At 47.0% G+C, this 12846-nt stretch overlaps 1 protein-coding gene across 7 annotated transcripts in view; it reads right to left on the bottom strand.

Moving 5' to 3' along the window:
* The window catches only part of AMOTL1 (angiomotin like 1), a 197438-nt gene that overhangs the window by 112581 nt on the left and 72011 nt on the right, over nucleotides 1–12846 (bottom strand). For 2 of the 7 annotated variants that reach the window (XM_027563868.1, XM_027563871.1), the window contains exon 1: nucleotides 7503–7746. The exons of 4 other annotated variants lie outside the window; for them this stretch is intronic. In XM_027563868.1, the coding sequence (XP_027419669.1) occupies nucleotides 7503–7551 (49 nt within the window). In that variant the 5' untranslated portion in view covers nucleotides 7552–7746. Of the gene's footprint in view, nucleotides 1–7502; nucleotides 7747–12846 lie in introns of those variants that run through there. One more of the 7 variants, XM_027563869.1, reaches the window with a different exon arrangement.

The raw sequence follows: 12846 nt of genomic DNA, 5'->3' as shown, positions 1-12846 counted from the left end.
AGTTCCAAAGAGTAAAGCACCAGTCTAGGCTAATTTATGGGGTTGGGGGGAGGCTATGCCCTAAAATAGTGCTTCTTAAAATGTGGTCCCCGAACCAGAACCAGCAGCAACAGTGGCCCCTGGAAACTTGTCTGAAGTGCAAATTCTGAGGCCCTCTCCAAGCCCTGGTGAAACAGAAACAGCCAGTGGGGCCCATCAGTCTGGCTTAAAACAAGCCCTCCTGATGATTCCCAGGTCCACCCACGTTTGAGAACCACCGCGCCACAATTCTACATCTGAAGCCCAGTCCATTTCCTCTGGGAAATAAACAACCTGGTCATCAAGGGAAAGGAAAGGGAGCCGCCGGGAGTGAAGTTTGAGACACGTCCTGGTGACATCAGCCCTGATGTACTGTACTTCGGGTAATAAAGGACTCAGTCCAGTCGGTAAAAGAATCTGCCTGCAATGCAGGAGACCTAGGTTTGAGCTCTAGGTCAGGAAAATCCCCTGGAGAAGGAAATGGCAACCCATTCCGGTATTCTTGCCTGGAGAATCCCATGGACAGAGGAGCCTGGCGGGCTTCAGTCCATGGGGTCGAAAAAGTCAGACACGACTTAGTGTCTTAGTGACACCACCACCGAGCTCTGAACTAGCTTGGGACCGCAAACACCTCCTGTGGTCAGGGCACAGAGGAAATTGTTCTTTACTCAGAGAATCTTGGTTTAGGAGTTTTCCTATTGGCCCAGTGGATAAGAATCTGGATGCAAGTTCCATCCCTGGTCTAGGAGCTAACTACATGCTGCGGGACAACTAAGCCTGTGTGCTCGGCCACGAGTGCAGCCAAAAAAATTTTTTTACATAAATTCTAAAAAAGAAATTTGTTTAGAAGTAGGGGAAAGGTACAGAGAAGGCGATGGCACCCCACTCCAGTACTCTTGCCTGGAAAATCCCATGGCCGGAGGATCCTGGAAGACTGCAGTCCATGGGGTCGCTGAGGGTTGGACACGACTGAGAGACTTCACTTTCACTTTTCACTTTCATGCATTGGAGAAGGGAATGGCAACCCACTCCAGTATTCTTGCCTGGAGAATCCCAGGGATGGGGGAGCCTGGTGGGCTGCCGTCTATGGGGTCGCACAGAGTCAGACACGACTGAAGCGACTTAGCAGCAGCAGCAGCAGGGGAAGGTATATTCTATAGGGAATACTAGATTGTGAACAGAGTATCCTAGCTTCTAATCTCAATAAATATTTGCAAACAGCAAGGTCTTACTGTATAGCACAGGGAACTATATTCAATATCTTGTAATAAGGCATCATGGAAAAAATATGAAAAAGAATATATATACATAAATCACTTTGCTGTACAGCATAAATTAACACAATATTGTAAATCAACTATACTTAAATAATTTTTAGAATAAATAGTATTTAGTACACAACTGTGTTCCCAAGTGTGAAAAGACAAATTTCTATGGCTTTTTTTAAGCTTCGATGATTAAGAGCTGGTATTCCAGTTTCTCAGAGAAAGAAATGAGAATATACAAAACAAATCATTTATCTCCTGCTATTTTAAAATAACAATAGGCATTTATTGACTGTGCCCAGCACTGTGCTAAGTACTATATATGCATCATTTTATTTCACCTGCACCCTCCTCCCCCAGGTGAGCACTATGACTGTTTCCACTGTCTCTTTGAGGCTGCACAGGTCACATTCGCTGAGCTCACACAGCAAGGAGGTGGCAAGGCCAAGAAGCAAACCAGATCTATCCGACCTAAACAATCCAAAATACTACTGCTTTTTTCATTTTGACACATATTCTAACTTTAAATCTATTCAATCTTACTCATACTTTTTATGCTATTCAGTTTTAAGTACTTCCTTTTAAAGGCTAGTATGCCACGTGCTGTTCAAAAGAGTCCTCAACCACTCGGTTTACTCAGAGTCTTTCAGCCCGTGCTCAAGAACCTGGGTAACTTACACGGAAGAATTCATGCCAGTAAAATACTCAAAACCTAGATCGAAGTAAGAACCCACTGCCTTCTCACCATGCTCGGGCAACACGCCCAGGGAAGCCCTCCCTGACCACCGGATCAGAGGGGAACTCCCTGAGGTTTCTCTTCTCTCGGTTCCCACATACTTCTCCCTTGCTCTTCTCTATTCTGACAAGTAACACCTGGGAATGTCTGCACACCACTGCGCCAATAGTGAGCTTGGGAGAGTGGGAACTATATCTGATTCACCGGTGGGCTTCCAGAGCACTAAAATACACAATCGACACCTAAGAGATGGTTGATAACATGGATAGCAAGACATACACATTATTAAGAGGGTATAAGGGAACTGCAGTTTGAAGACGTAAAACTATGAGACTTTTAAAAAACAGAAAATCTTTGGGAAATTAACTTGGGCAAAATGTTCTTAGATGTGACACCAAAAGCACAGTTCATAAAAGCAAAAAAAAAAAAAAAAAAAAATCAATAAACTGGATATTAGCAAAATTTTTAAAAATTTTGTCCTCTAAATGATCCTGTTAAAAGTTCAAAAAGACAGGCTACATGTTGGAAAAAAATATATACACAAGCCACAAATCTGACAAAGGACTCATATCTGGACTATATGAAGAATTCTCAAAGCTCAATAGCAAAAAAAATAAAATAAAATACACTTAGAACATGGGCAAGACAGGAGCAGACATTTCACCATAAAGGACACACAGATGACAAATAACCACATGATGTCCAATACCATCAGCCGTTAGAGAATGCAAATCAAAACCATGATGAGACTAGAACATTTACTGGGAGACTAAAATAATAAACAAATGGTGGTGTGGACGCAGAAAAACTGCACCTCTCACATGGCTGGTGGGAATGTGAAAGAGTATAGCCATGCTGGGAAAGTTTGATGATTTCTTTAAAAAAGAAAAAACTAAACACATGCTTACCACCCAAAACCCAGCAATCGCAATCCAAGGCATTTGTCTTAGAGAAATGAAAACTCTGTCCTCATCAAAACCTGTACATGAATGTTCACAGCAACCTCAACTGTAAGAGCCAAAAACTGAAAACAAGCTGGGTGTCTTTTAGTGGGTAAATGCTTAAACAAACTGGTATATCAACACCATAGAATATTACTCAGCAATAAAAAGGAATGAACCAGTGATGATGCAACGGTTTGGGTGGATCTCAAGGGTGTTATGCTGAGTGAAAATGCTAATCTCAAAAGACCACATACCACATAAAGCTACGTATGTAATATTCTCAAAATTACAGATGGCAAAGAGCCACCCAAAAAACCTCACAAGTTACCAGGTTTAAGAGATGGGGCGGGGCTAAGGGAGGCGTGACTACAAAGGCGTGGCGCAAAGAGCTGGGAGGTGACAGAACAGCTCTGTATCTTGACTGCGGAAGTAGCTACAGGAATCCACACAGACGAAGGATACTACACTGCCCTACCCCCAAATGTCCGCATGTAAAACTGGTGAAGTCTGAATATGGTTTGGATTGTACCAACGTTTATTTACTGGTTCTGCTGCTATGCTCTGGTTACGTGCTGCTGCTAAGTCGCTTCAGTCGTGTCCGACTCTGTGTGACCCGATAGACGGCAGCCTACCAGGCTCCCCCGTCCCTGGGATACGTGAGATGTTACCAATGGGGGAGACTGAAGTGAAGTGAACACGGGACCTCTCTTCGATTTTTCAACTTCCCATAAAGCTACAATCATTTCAAAACTAAAAGTTAAACAACGGAATTACAGGCATTTCACTTAAAACAAACAAAAAAAGAAGTGTACATAACTGCACGACTGGCCAGTGAAGTCCCAATTACAGATTTAAACACACAAAGTAGGCCCACTGGCTTGATTTTTTTTTTTTAAGTTAAACCCAGTTCTCCAGAGGCATAAAGGGGATACATTTCCTAATATGTTGGAGCTACTGCCTCATCCCCCAATAAAGGGAGGAAAGATGCCTGATGTGTGAGCCACTTTGGGAATCCAGGAGTCTGGTCCTAACAGCCTGGCATGAATAGACCCTAAAGTTTCACAAGGATGGAGGCCAAGGGCCCACAAGTCAGAGGAGAACTGAAAGTGGTGCCAACACACAAGCCCAGGCGAGGCTCTCTTTCAGAAAATGCCCTGTGTGGATCTACCCACGATGGCCAAGATTTAAATTCTGCCTTCCTTCCGAGACAAAACAAACCAACAAAATAAATTAAAAAAAAAAAATTGTTAAGCAAACAAATAAAAACCTCAACAACCCCAGACTATTTCCAACAAACCTTATAATTAAATATGTCCTCTTCCATGACCTCCAAGCTACCCCTTGCTTTTCAAGTATTCCACTGCCCAGTGAATTCTGGGACATAAGAACCTACCAAAATTAATGAAAAACTAGGAGGAGAAAAATTATTCAAAACACTAGAGAATTTACTGATCTAAGTTTCCACATCCTTTTAAAATGCAGACAGATACTTGAAAGTGGTGAAGGGTTGTGAGGGCGGTGCAGTTCCTGCCAGGAGAATGTTACTTTGTGAGAATTTTGCTTATCAGGACTATTAACAGGTCTTACAAAGTTACTTCCTTTTTCATTTACTGGCCTAGAAAATCAGATTTTTACAATTTTCACTAGCAATCCCCTCCTTTCCTAAGTCATTCATTATTTTTTTTTCTTTGAAAAGCTTTATGTCACACAATACTTCATCATTTTCAAAGCATTTTCACAGATTATTAAGAAACACAGCACTGGTACCCATGGGCTGTACTTTTCCACAAAACTCTCACCAACCAGACTGCCATCTAATTTCAATTAGTTCAGCCATGTTTCCCCCAGGCACTGGGTCCACACTACTCCACAGGGGTAGACATCGAAAAAAAAAAAAAAAGCAGAGTTCTCTACACAGAAGCCTTCCAGACAAACCAGTCAAGGGCAGACACTCTCAAGTCTAATCAGCAGAGTGCCTTCCCATAAAATCACTCACATTTCTGCATTCCTGTGCTTTTCTTAAGGACAGCAATTTAAAATTTCATTTAAACTCAAAGTCCTCCATTAGCTTCCATGAAAAGATGTATTTTTAAGTGCTTTGATCTCCACATGTCCTTCTGTACATTAGTATTCTTCACCCTCCACCATCTGCACCGAGGCAAAACACCAAGACTTGTGCACATTTTAAAAAGAAGGGAGAGGGAAGTGGATTTAAGAGCACCTTCTCAGGACTTCCCTGGTGCTAGAGTGGCTAAGACTCTGATCTCAAAACCTGGGACCTGCGTTACGTCCCTGGTCAGGGAACTATATCCCAGGGCCACAATTAAGACTGCCTCCCCACCTAAGTCAAAATATAATTTTTTTTTTTTAAAGAGTGCCTTCTCTCATCCTATCCTACTTATAGAGTTCACAAGGGTTTCTTCATTTATCTTGAAAAAATGTACCTCACCAAAGCAAGTATATCCATCCAAAAACTAAGCATCCACTCACACCCCACCAGGGAGTAGAGGCAGGCGGCTCTAAAGCCTTCTCCTCTATGCCCTACTCCTTTTTATTCTGATCAAATCAGTGGTTTCCAATCCTCTGCTCCCCTGCAGAACAGCTCAAAATGTGTGAAGTACTGTGACCACATTGCTTCCATAAAAAGCGTTATAGTAGATGCACTATGATGATCTGAGCCCGGTCCTGGGAGATAAACGTCACACTGGTCTAGATGCTTCAAGAACTTGCAATCTAGAGAGACCCCACCCCCTACCATGTTAGATGTCCAAGGAGAGCTGTGGGGTCCAGGAGAGGTGGGCAGTCAGGGGAAATCTTCAGTCAGCCTGGCAGGGACACACTGGCCAGTTTTGGAAGCAGAGAGAGGAATGACTGTTCAACATTTCAAGTCCAGGCTTTTCACTTCCCGAAAAGGAAGGACATTTTTTGGAATAGGAGCTATGAATAAGCCCTCTATTCTGGTTGTATTTGCTTATAGCAAGTACCCTTATTGTTTGGGGTGGTCCAAAGCATCTTTGGGGATCATAAAGGGTGACTGGCTCCCTACCTCCAGTGCCTGTTGTGTGTGTGTGTTTAGTTGTCGAGTCAGTGACTCCTTCCGACGCTGTGGACTGTAGCCCCCCAAGCTCCTCTGCCCATAAGGTTTTTCAGGCCAGAACACTAGAGTGGGTTGCCATTTCCTTCTCCAGCGGATCTTCCCAACCCAGGGATGGAATAAAAACTCGATCCTCCTAACACGCCTCGGAAGAAGGAAGCCGGCAACCATGTCCACACTCCAACAGGACAGGGCAAAGGAATTGAGGAGGGACCGAGAGCAAAAAGTGTTCTGTCCCAACCGCCAAGTCTCCGAGGCCGGCCCATCATCAGGACCACGTCTACTGAAGCCCCAGTCCAGGTGATCCACACACCAGCCGGGCATTTTCCAAAGCACGTGCCACCTGGGGACAGTAAACCAACACCGAAATCAAAGATGCAAAAACCCTTGGAACAAAAATGTAAAGTCTTTACAGCCATCAATCAAGATACTAGAGGGCAGGGCGTGGCGAGGAGCGGGAGCTGCGGGCTGCCAGCCGGGTTCTCAGCCGGAGCTCCTAAGGGGGAAACCTGGAAAGGTCGCCACGGCGGGGGTCCTGGAGATGGGTGTGCGCCAGCAGCTCGTCGGTTCGGCCGCCCGGCCCTCCAGCTCGGCTGCCCACGGGGCACGTCCGGCCCCTGGCCCAGCCCGGGGGCCCGGCTCTGCCCAGCTGTCATCAACCGAAGTGCCAATCTCCCTCCTGCCACGGAAGTACCATTCCAAGAAAGGCCAGTGCCACTTGGAAAGTTTAATGTTTCCCCCACCCCGAAAACAGATGCTTTTGAAGCATCAGTAACAGCAAGAGAGAGAAAGGGATCTAACTCCCCAGTTTCGGCCAAAGAAACTTGTCCGCAGAGAACAAAGAAGCAGCAATCGGAGAAGGCGATCCGAGGCTGGGGCGTCCCTTCGCCGCCCCCACCCTCCAGGGCCGAGAGTTTGGGGCCGTAGGAAGGTCCCCGCGTGTCGGGCGGGCGGGCGTGAGCGCCTTTGTCTCGCGCGCCGGGAAGCGGCCGCCGGCCACCGCTTCCCTCCGCCGCCGGGGACCCGCGCGCGGGCGGGTGGTGCGGAGCGCGGCCATATGGCAGCGCCCCTCCGTTAAAGGCCCGCCCCACGGCTGGGGCGCTTCTGCACCCCGGGTCCCGGGCCGCGACGGCCAAACGACTCCCAGTCTGGGGCCTGCAGAGTGGCGCGGAAACGTAGTTTTAATTTTTTTTTTTTTAAGTAATCTAGGTAAGGGGGATCAAGATTCCGGTGGCGGGCACTCTCGGTCCCCGGGGCCGAAAAAAAGGCTGCCCAAGTCGCTCCGAAGCCGGGCCGACCTCAGCCCGGAGCCCCCCGGGAAAGGAGCTCTCCCCACCGCTCCCCCGGCCCGGAGTGGTTGGGGGCGGAGAACATCGATCGGCTGGGTCCTCGGCGCTGGAGACTCGGGGGCGCCCCTCCCTGCACCCCGAGCGGGGACTGGTTACCTCTCACCGCAGACTCACAAGTTCCCCGGCGCAACTTTGCCCTCCACATGAGGCGATCATGGCCAGCTCAGCTCCGCGGCTGGGGACGGCGGCCGCCGGGGAGCGCGCTGGGAACGGCGTAGGGGCAGCCTGCGGAAGCGGCGCCCGGCGATCGCCCCCATTCACACGGGAAGCGGAGACCAGCCCGGGGCTTCCCCTCCAGCCCCAAATCCCAGCGCCGCCTCTGGGTCCTAGAGCGCCCTGGCGCCCGCGCCGCCGCCCGGGGAGGGTGGTCCGGGCTGGTCCGCGTAACCCTACACTCCACCCCCGCCGGGCGCCCGGCCGCTGGGCCCTAGAGCCCGCCCTCACCCGCTCGCCGCCCCTCCCCAGGCCCCGGAGACCGCCTGCTGCCACCTCCCTGGGCTCCAGCTCGAGTGTCCGCCCCGGAATGAGGAGGGCAACGGCCTCTCTCGGTTCGGTCTCCTTCCTGCGACTTTCTCTTCCTCCCCACCAGACCAACTCCGGCCGAAGTCGTTTTCCCGATCTGCCCTCAAAGTCCAGATGAGGTCTCTGTAGGAGTCTTTTTTTTTCTTCTTAAGAAGCATTTTCAGATGAAAAGTGGCCAGAGTTTTCTCTCTGCATTGCCCTGGTCTCCAGGGCTTCTATCACGCACTGGGATTGGGCGACCAGCCGCTGCGATGGGCTCCGTTGACAAGCAGAAGGGCCAAAACAGATTCTACAACCCGAGAGCCTACAACTGGTGGTCATAACCCCTCTAGGAGTGGAGGCAAAGAAAGGAACTCTGGGAAAAGGCTGCTGATTCTGCCTCACGTCTTAAATCAGGCTATATTGAATATAACATCCTCAATCGCTCCTGCATATCCAATTAATGCATCTCTGGAGCCTTGATCTGGGGGCCTGAAACTCACCCACATCTTGTAACATTTCTCCCTAGTTTCCAGGAGCTGGCTCTGCTGCTCAGCGGAGGAGAGTCAGGGCATTCCAAACCTCTCACCTTGTGCTCCTCTCTAGACCAGGGTTCTTTCAGGGATTCCTGCCTGGACTGAGGCAATGAGCTAAGCAATCCACCAGCAGTTTTACCCCTCCACTCAATCCTAGTGGGTGGTGTGCCCTTCTGATTCCAGTCTGTTCTCCTCATACATCCCTAATGGTTCAGGAACCTCTGCTCTCAAGATTTGTTGTTGTTCAGTCACGAAATCCTGTCTGACACTTTGTGACCCCCATGGATTGCAGCATGCCAGGCTTCCCTGTCCATCACCAACTCCTGGAGCTTGCTCAAACTCATGTCCATCGAGTCAGTGGGGCCATCCAATCATCTCATCCTCTGTTGTCCCCTTCTCCCACCTTCCATCTTTCCCAGCATCAGGGTCTTTTCCAGTGAGTCAGTTCTTCACATCAGGTAGCCAAAGTATTGGAGATTCAGCTTCAGCATCAGTCCTTCCAATGAATATTCAAGACTGATTTCCTTTAGGATTGCAGTCCAAGGGACTCTCAAGAGTCTTTTCTAACACCACAGTTCAAAAGCATCCAGGTGCAATAATATATAACAATTATTTACCAAATACCTATCACATTTAGAGTTTGATACCCTAGTACTTGATAACACACAAAAGAAACAAAAGCAGCAGCAGCTAACCAGCCCTTCAAGGATTTATTTATTTAAAATAACAAAATATGCCACCACAGAGCAGGAAAGCACTGAAGATACTCGGAAAAACTGAGAGGACCGAGTACATGCAGGAGAAAGGAGAGCTTTGAAGGGTTCTGGAGCTCAGAGCCACGGGCATTGTAGGGATTTAGCTTCGCCTGGGGCTTCTTCAAATCAAGCTTCCTTGGTGGTTCAGATGATAAAGAATCTGCCTGCAGTGCAAGAGACTGGGTTCGATCCCTGGGTCAAGAAGATCCTCTGGAGAAGGGACTGGCAACCCACTCCAGTATCCTTGGCCTGGAGAATCCCATGGACAGAGGAGCCTGGTGGGCTGCAGTCCACGGGGTCACAAAGAGTCAGTCATGACTGAGTGACTAACGTAGGCTGAGGGAGAATGATGTATAGAAAAAGGAGGGAAAGTAGGAAGGAAACTAAAATGTATTAATTGCCCATGATTCAATATCACTATATCCTGAGAGACAGCAGAATTTAATATTTTTAAAGTATCCACTGGAATGAAACCTAAATGGATTGGCGAGTCACAGTTCCACCACTCTATCTGTGGACACTTGAGCAAGTCACCTAACTTTGCTAAAACCTCAGTTTCTTCTTTTGCAAGATGAGGGAAATAGCATCAAACCTCATGAGGTGGTTGTAGGGACTGAATAAATTAGTAAATATAAAATAGCACAATGCACATAAGTGCTCAACACACATTTGCTATTATCTCAAGCAACACTCCAATAGCCCTGGTGATAGGAAGCCCATCGGGGAAATAGCTGCAGAAAACAATGACACATGAGGTTGGGCAAAGGAGATAGAAAGGAAGAGAGATACCAAATCTTTGAAGATACCAAATACAGGGAAGATAACCAAATCTTTGAAGCAACATTTTATTCTTTTCATTGACTGGACAGCTATCCTGGGAGAAAGAACAAAGTAATCAAGTTAACTCGGATTTTGTGGCTGGATCATAGAAAGGATGGATCATTCTTGGAAGACTTATAAACCAATTAATCCAATGGATGGACCAAGGATGGAAGAAGAAGAAGAACTGAGAGGGAAAACTGGTTTGAGAGAGATGTTGAAGGGCTTTCTATAGAGGAAATAAGGCACAAGGGCCTTAGCTGAGAAGTCAAGAACAGAATTATAGATAAAAAGAGATGAAGCTGTGAAGATAAGTTTACTTGGAGAATGCCCATAACAGAAAATTCAGGGAAGAAGGAGGCAGAAGAGGCAGGAGCTGGGGAAGAACACGGGTCTCCCGCGTTGTAGGCAGACACTTTACCGTCTGAGCCACCAGGGAAGTCCAGTAGAAGAGCTAGGAAGGTTTAAAGGCATGTTAAGACAGGGGGGGTTTTAAGAAGATGCTATCAAATGCTACAGACTCTTAGGCTTCTGAAGAAGTGACAGGCACAGAATGTGGGCTCAAGAATCTGCTGACCAATCAAGCAGACCACACCTAGAATTTTCAAATTGATCCAGAGTGATGATTAATTTGGCAGGCAAATTTTCCCCCTCCACACATTTTAATTTTCTCAACCATTAATAATCACTATATCAAATACAGAAAATGAATAGTCTTCTACATCAAATATATATATGACTATTTTTCAGGAGCAAAGACCTGAGAAAAACACTTTGTATTTGACTAGTAAGAGGTCATCAGTAACATTTTACATATATTTGGTTTCAGATTCCAACTATGATTGGGACCAAATAGAAACAAGGTTAGTTTACACTAAAAACTGAATGTAGCTCTACGAGCAGAAAGGTAGTTAACCAGTCAGCATCCGTGGTTTTGGATCTACATACTCCACATTGCTTTCAAACTGTGGTGCTGGAGAAGACTCTTGAGAGTTTCTTGGACCTCAAGAAGATCAAACCAGTCCATCCTAAAGGAAATCAGCCCTGAACATTCATTGGAAGGACTGATGCTGAAGTTGAAGTTCCAATATTTTGGCCACCTGATGTGAAGAGCTGACTCATTGCAAAAGACCCTGGTGCTGGAAAGATTGAGGGCAGGAGGAGAAGGGGACGACAGAGGATGAGAGGGCTGGATGGCATCACCGACTCAATGGACATGAGTCTGAGCAAACTCCAGGAGATAGTGGAGGACAGGGAAGCCTGGCGTGCCGCAGTCCCTGGGGTCGCAAAGAGTCGGACACGACTGAGCAACTGAACAATGAAACAAGCAGGGCCAGGCTCTGTGCTGTCATCCTACGCAAGCATTTGGCTCATTGAGTGAATGATGGATCCAAGGCCGGTTTGTCTGGATGTTTCAGCTTCACACCCATGGTGACACACTGGTCTCTTCTTGCCTCATGGCTTTCTCCTCTGAGCACACTACCTAATATTCATTAAACACATGTGCGTGTGTGCTAAGTCTCTTCAGTCATGTCTGACTCTTTGTGACTCCATGGACCCGCCAGGCTCCTCTGTCCAGGGGAATCTCCAGGCGAGAATACTGGAGTGGGTTGCCGGGCCCTACTCCAGGGGATCTTCCCTACCCAGGGATTGAACCTGAGTCTCTTATGTCTCCTGCATTGGCAGGAGGGTTCTTTACCAGTAGCATCACCTGGGAAGCCCATTAAACACATAATCTGGTCTATATAAAACACAAGGAGCAGAGGGTGGATACCATCATGTACAGGGAAAATGCACTTACATCAGAAAGCTCATAAGGAAGAGGAGAGACGTTGGCTGCAAACAAACCCAGGGTCAGATCCTGACTGAGACACTCAGCAGCTCAGAATATAAAGCACCTGGCATGTCACAGGTATTTATTAAATGATAATCATTGTTATTTGCTATTCTTACTACAGAAACCTTCAGAATATTGAAAGCTCATACTTTTTTGGCTGAATGGTTGTTTCAAAGTTTCTCAACCTTGGCACATGTGACATTTGGGGTTGAGATTTTTTTTGTGGTGAGGACTGCCTTCTGCATTGTTAGATGCTTAGCAGCATCACTGCCTCTACCCATGTGATGCCAGTAGCAACCTTCCCATTCCACGTTGTGGCAACTAATAATGTCTCGTTGTCGTTGTTCAGTCGCTCAGTCGTGTCTGACTCTTTGCGACTCCATGAACTGCAGCATGCCAGGCTTCCCTGTCCTTCACTATCTCCTGGAGTTTGCTCAAACTCATCTCCTTTGAATCAGTGATGCCATCCAACCATCTCATCCTCTGTCGTCCCCTTCTCCTCCTGCCCTCAATCTTTCCAGCACCAGGGTCTTTTGCAATGAGTCAGCTCTTCACATCAGGTGGCCAAAGTATTGGAGCTTCAGTTTCAGCAGCAGTCCTTCCAATGACTATTTAGGGTTGATTTCCTTTAGGATGGACTAGTTTGATCTCCTTGCCATCCAAGTAACTCTCAAAAGTCTTCTTCAACATCACAATTCAAAAGCATTACTTTTTTGGTGCTCAGCTTTCTTTATGGTCCAACTCTCACATCCATCCAAACTACTGCTTTAACCAGATGGACCTTTGTTGGCAAAGTAATATGTCTGCTTTGTAATATGCTGTCAAGGCTTCTCATAGCTTTTTTTTCCAAGGAGCAAGCATCTTTTAATTTCATGGCTGCAGTCACCATCTGCAGTGATTTTGGAACCCAAGAAAATAAAGTCTGTCACTGTTTCCATTGTGTCCCCATCAATTTGCTATAAGGTGATGGGACTGTGATGCCATGATCTTTG

Source organism: Bos indicus x Bos taurus, chromosome 15, assembly GCF_003369695.1.
Source record: "Bos indicus x Bos taurus breed Angus x Brahman F1 hybrid chromosome 15, Bos_hybrid_MaternalHap_v2.0, whole genome shotgun sequence".
NCBI lineage: Eukaryota > Metazoa > Chordata > Mammalia > Artiodactyla > Bovidae > Bos > Bos indicus x Bos taurus.
The sequence above is the reverse complement of the archived record's forward strand: the minus strand, read 5'-3'. Positions and strand labels throughout refer to the sequence as shown.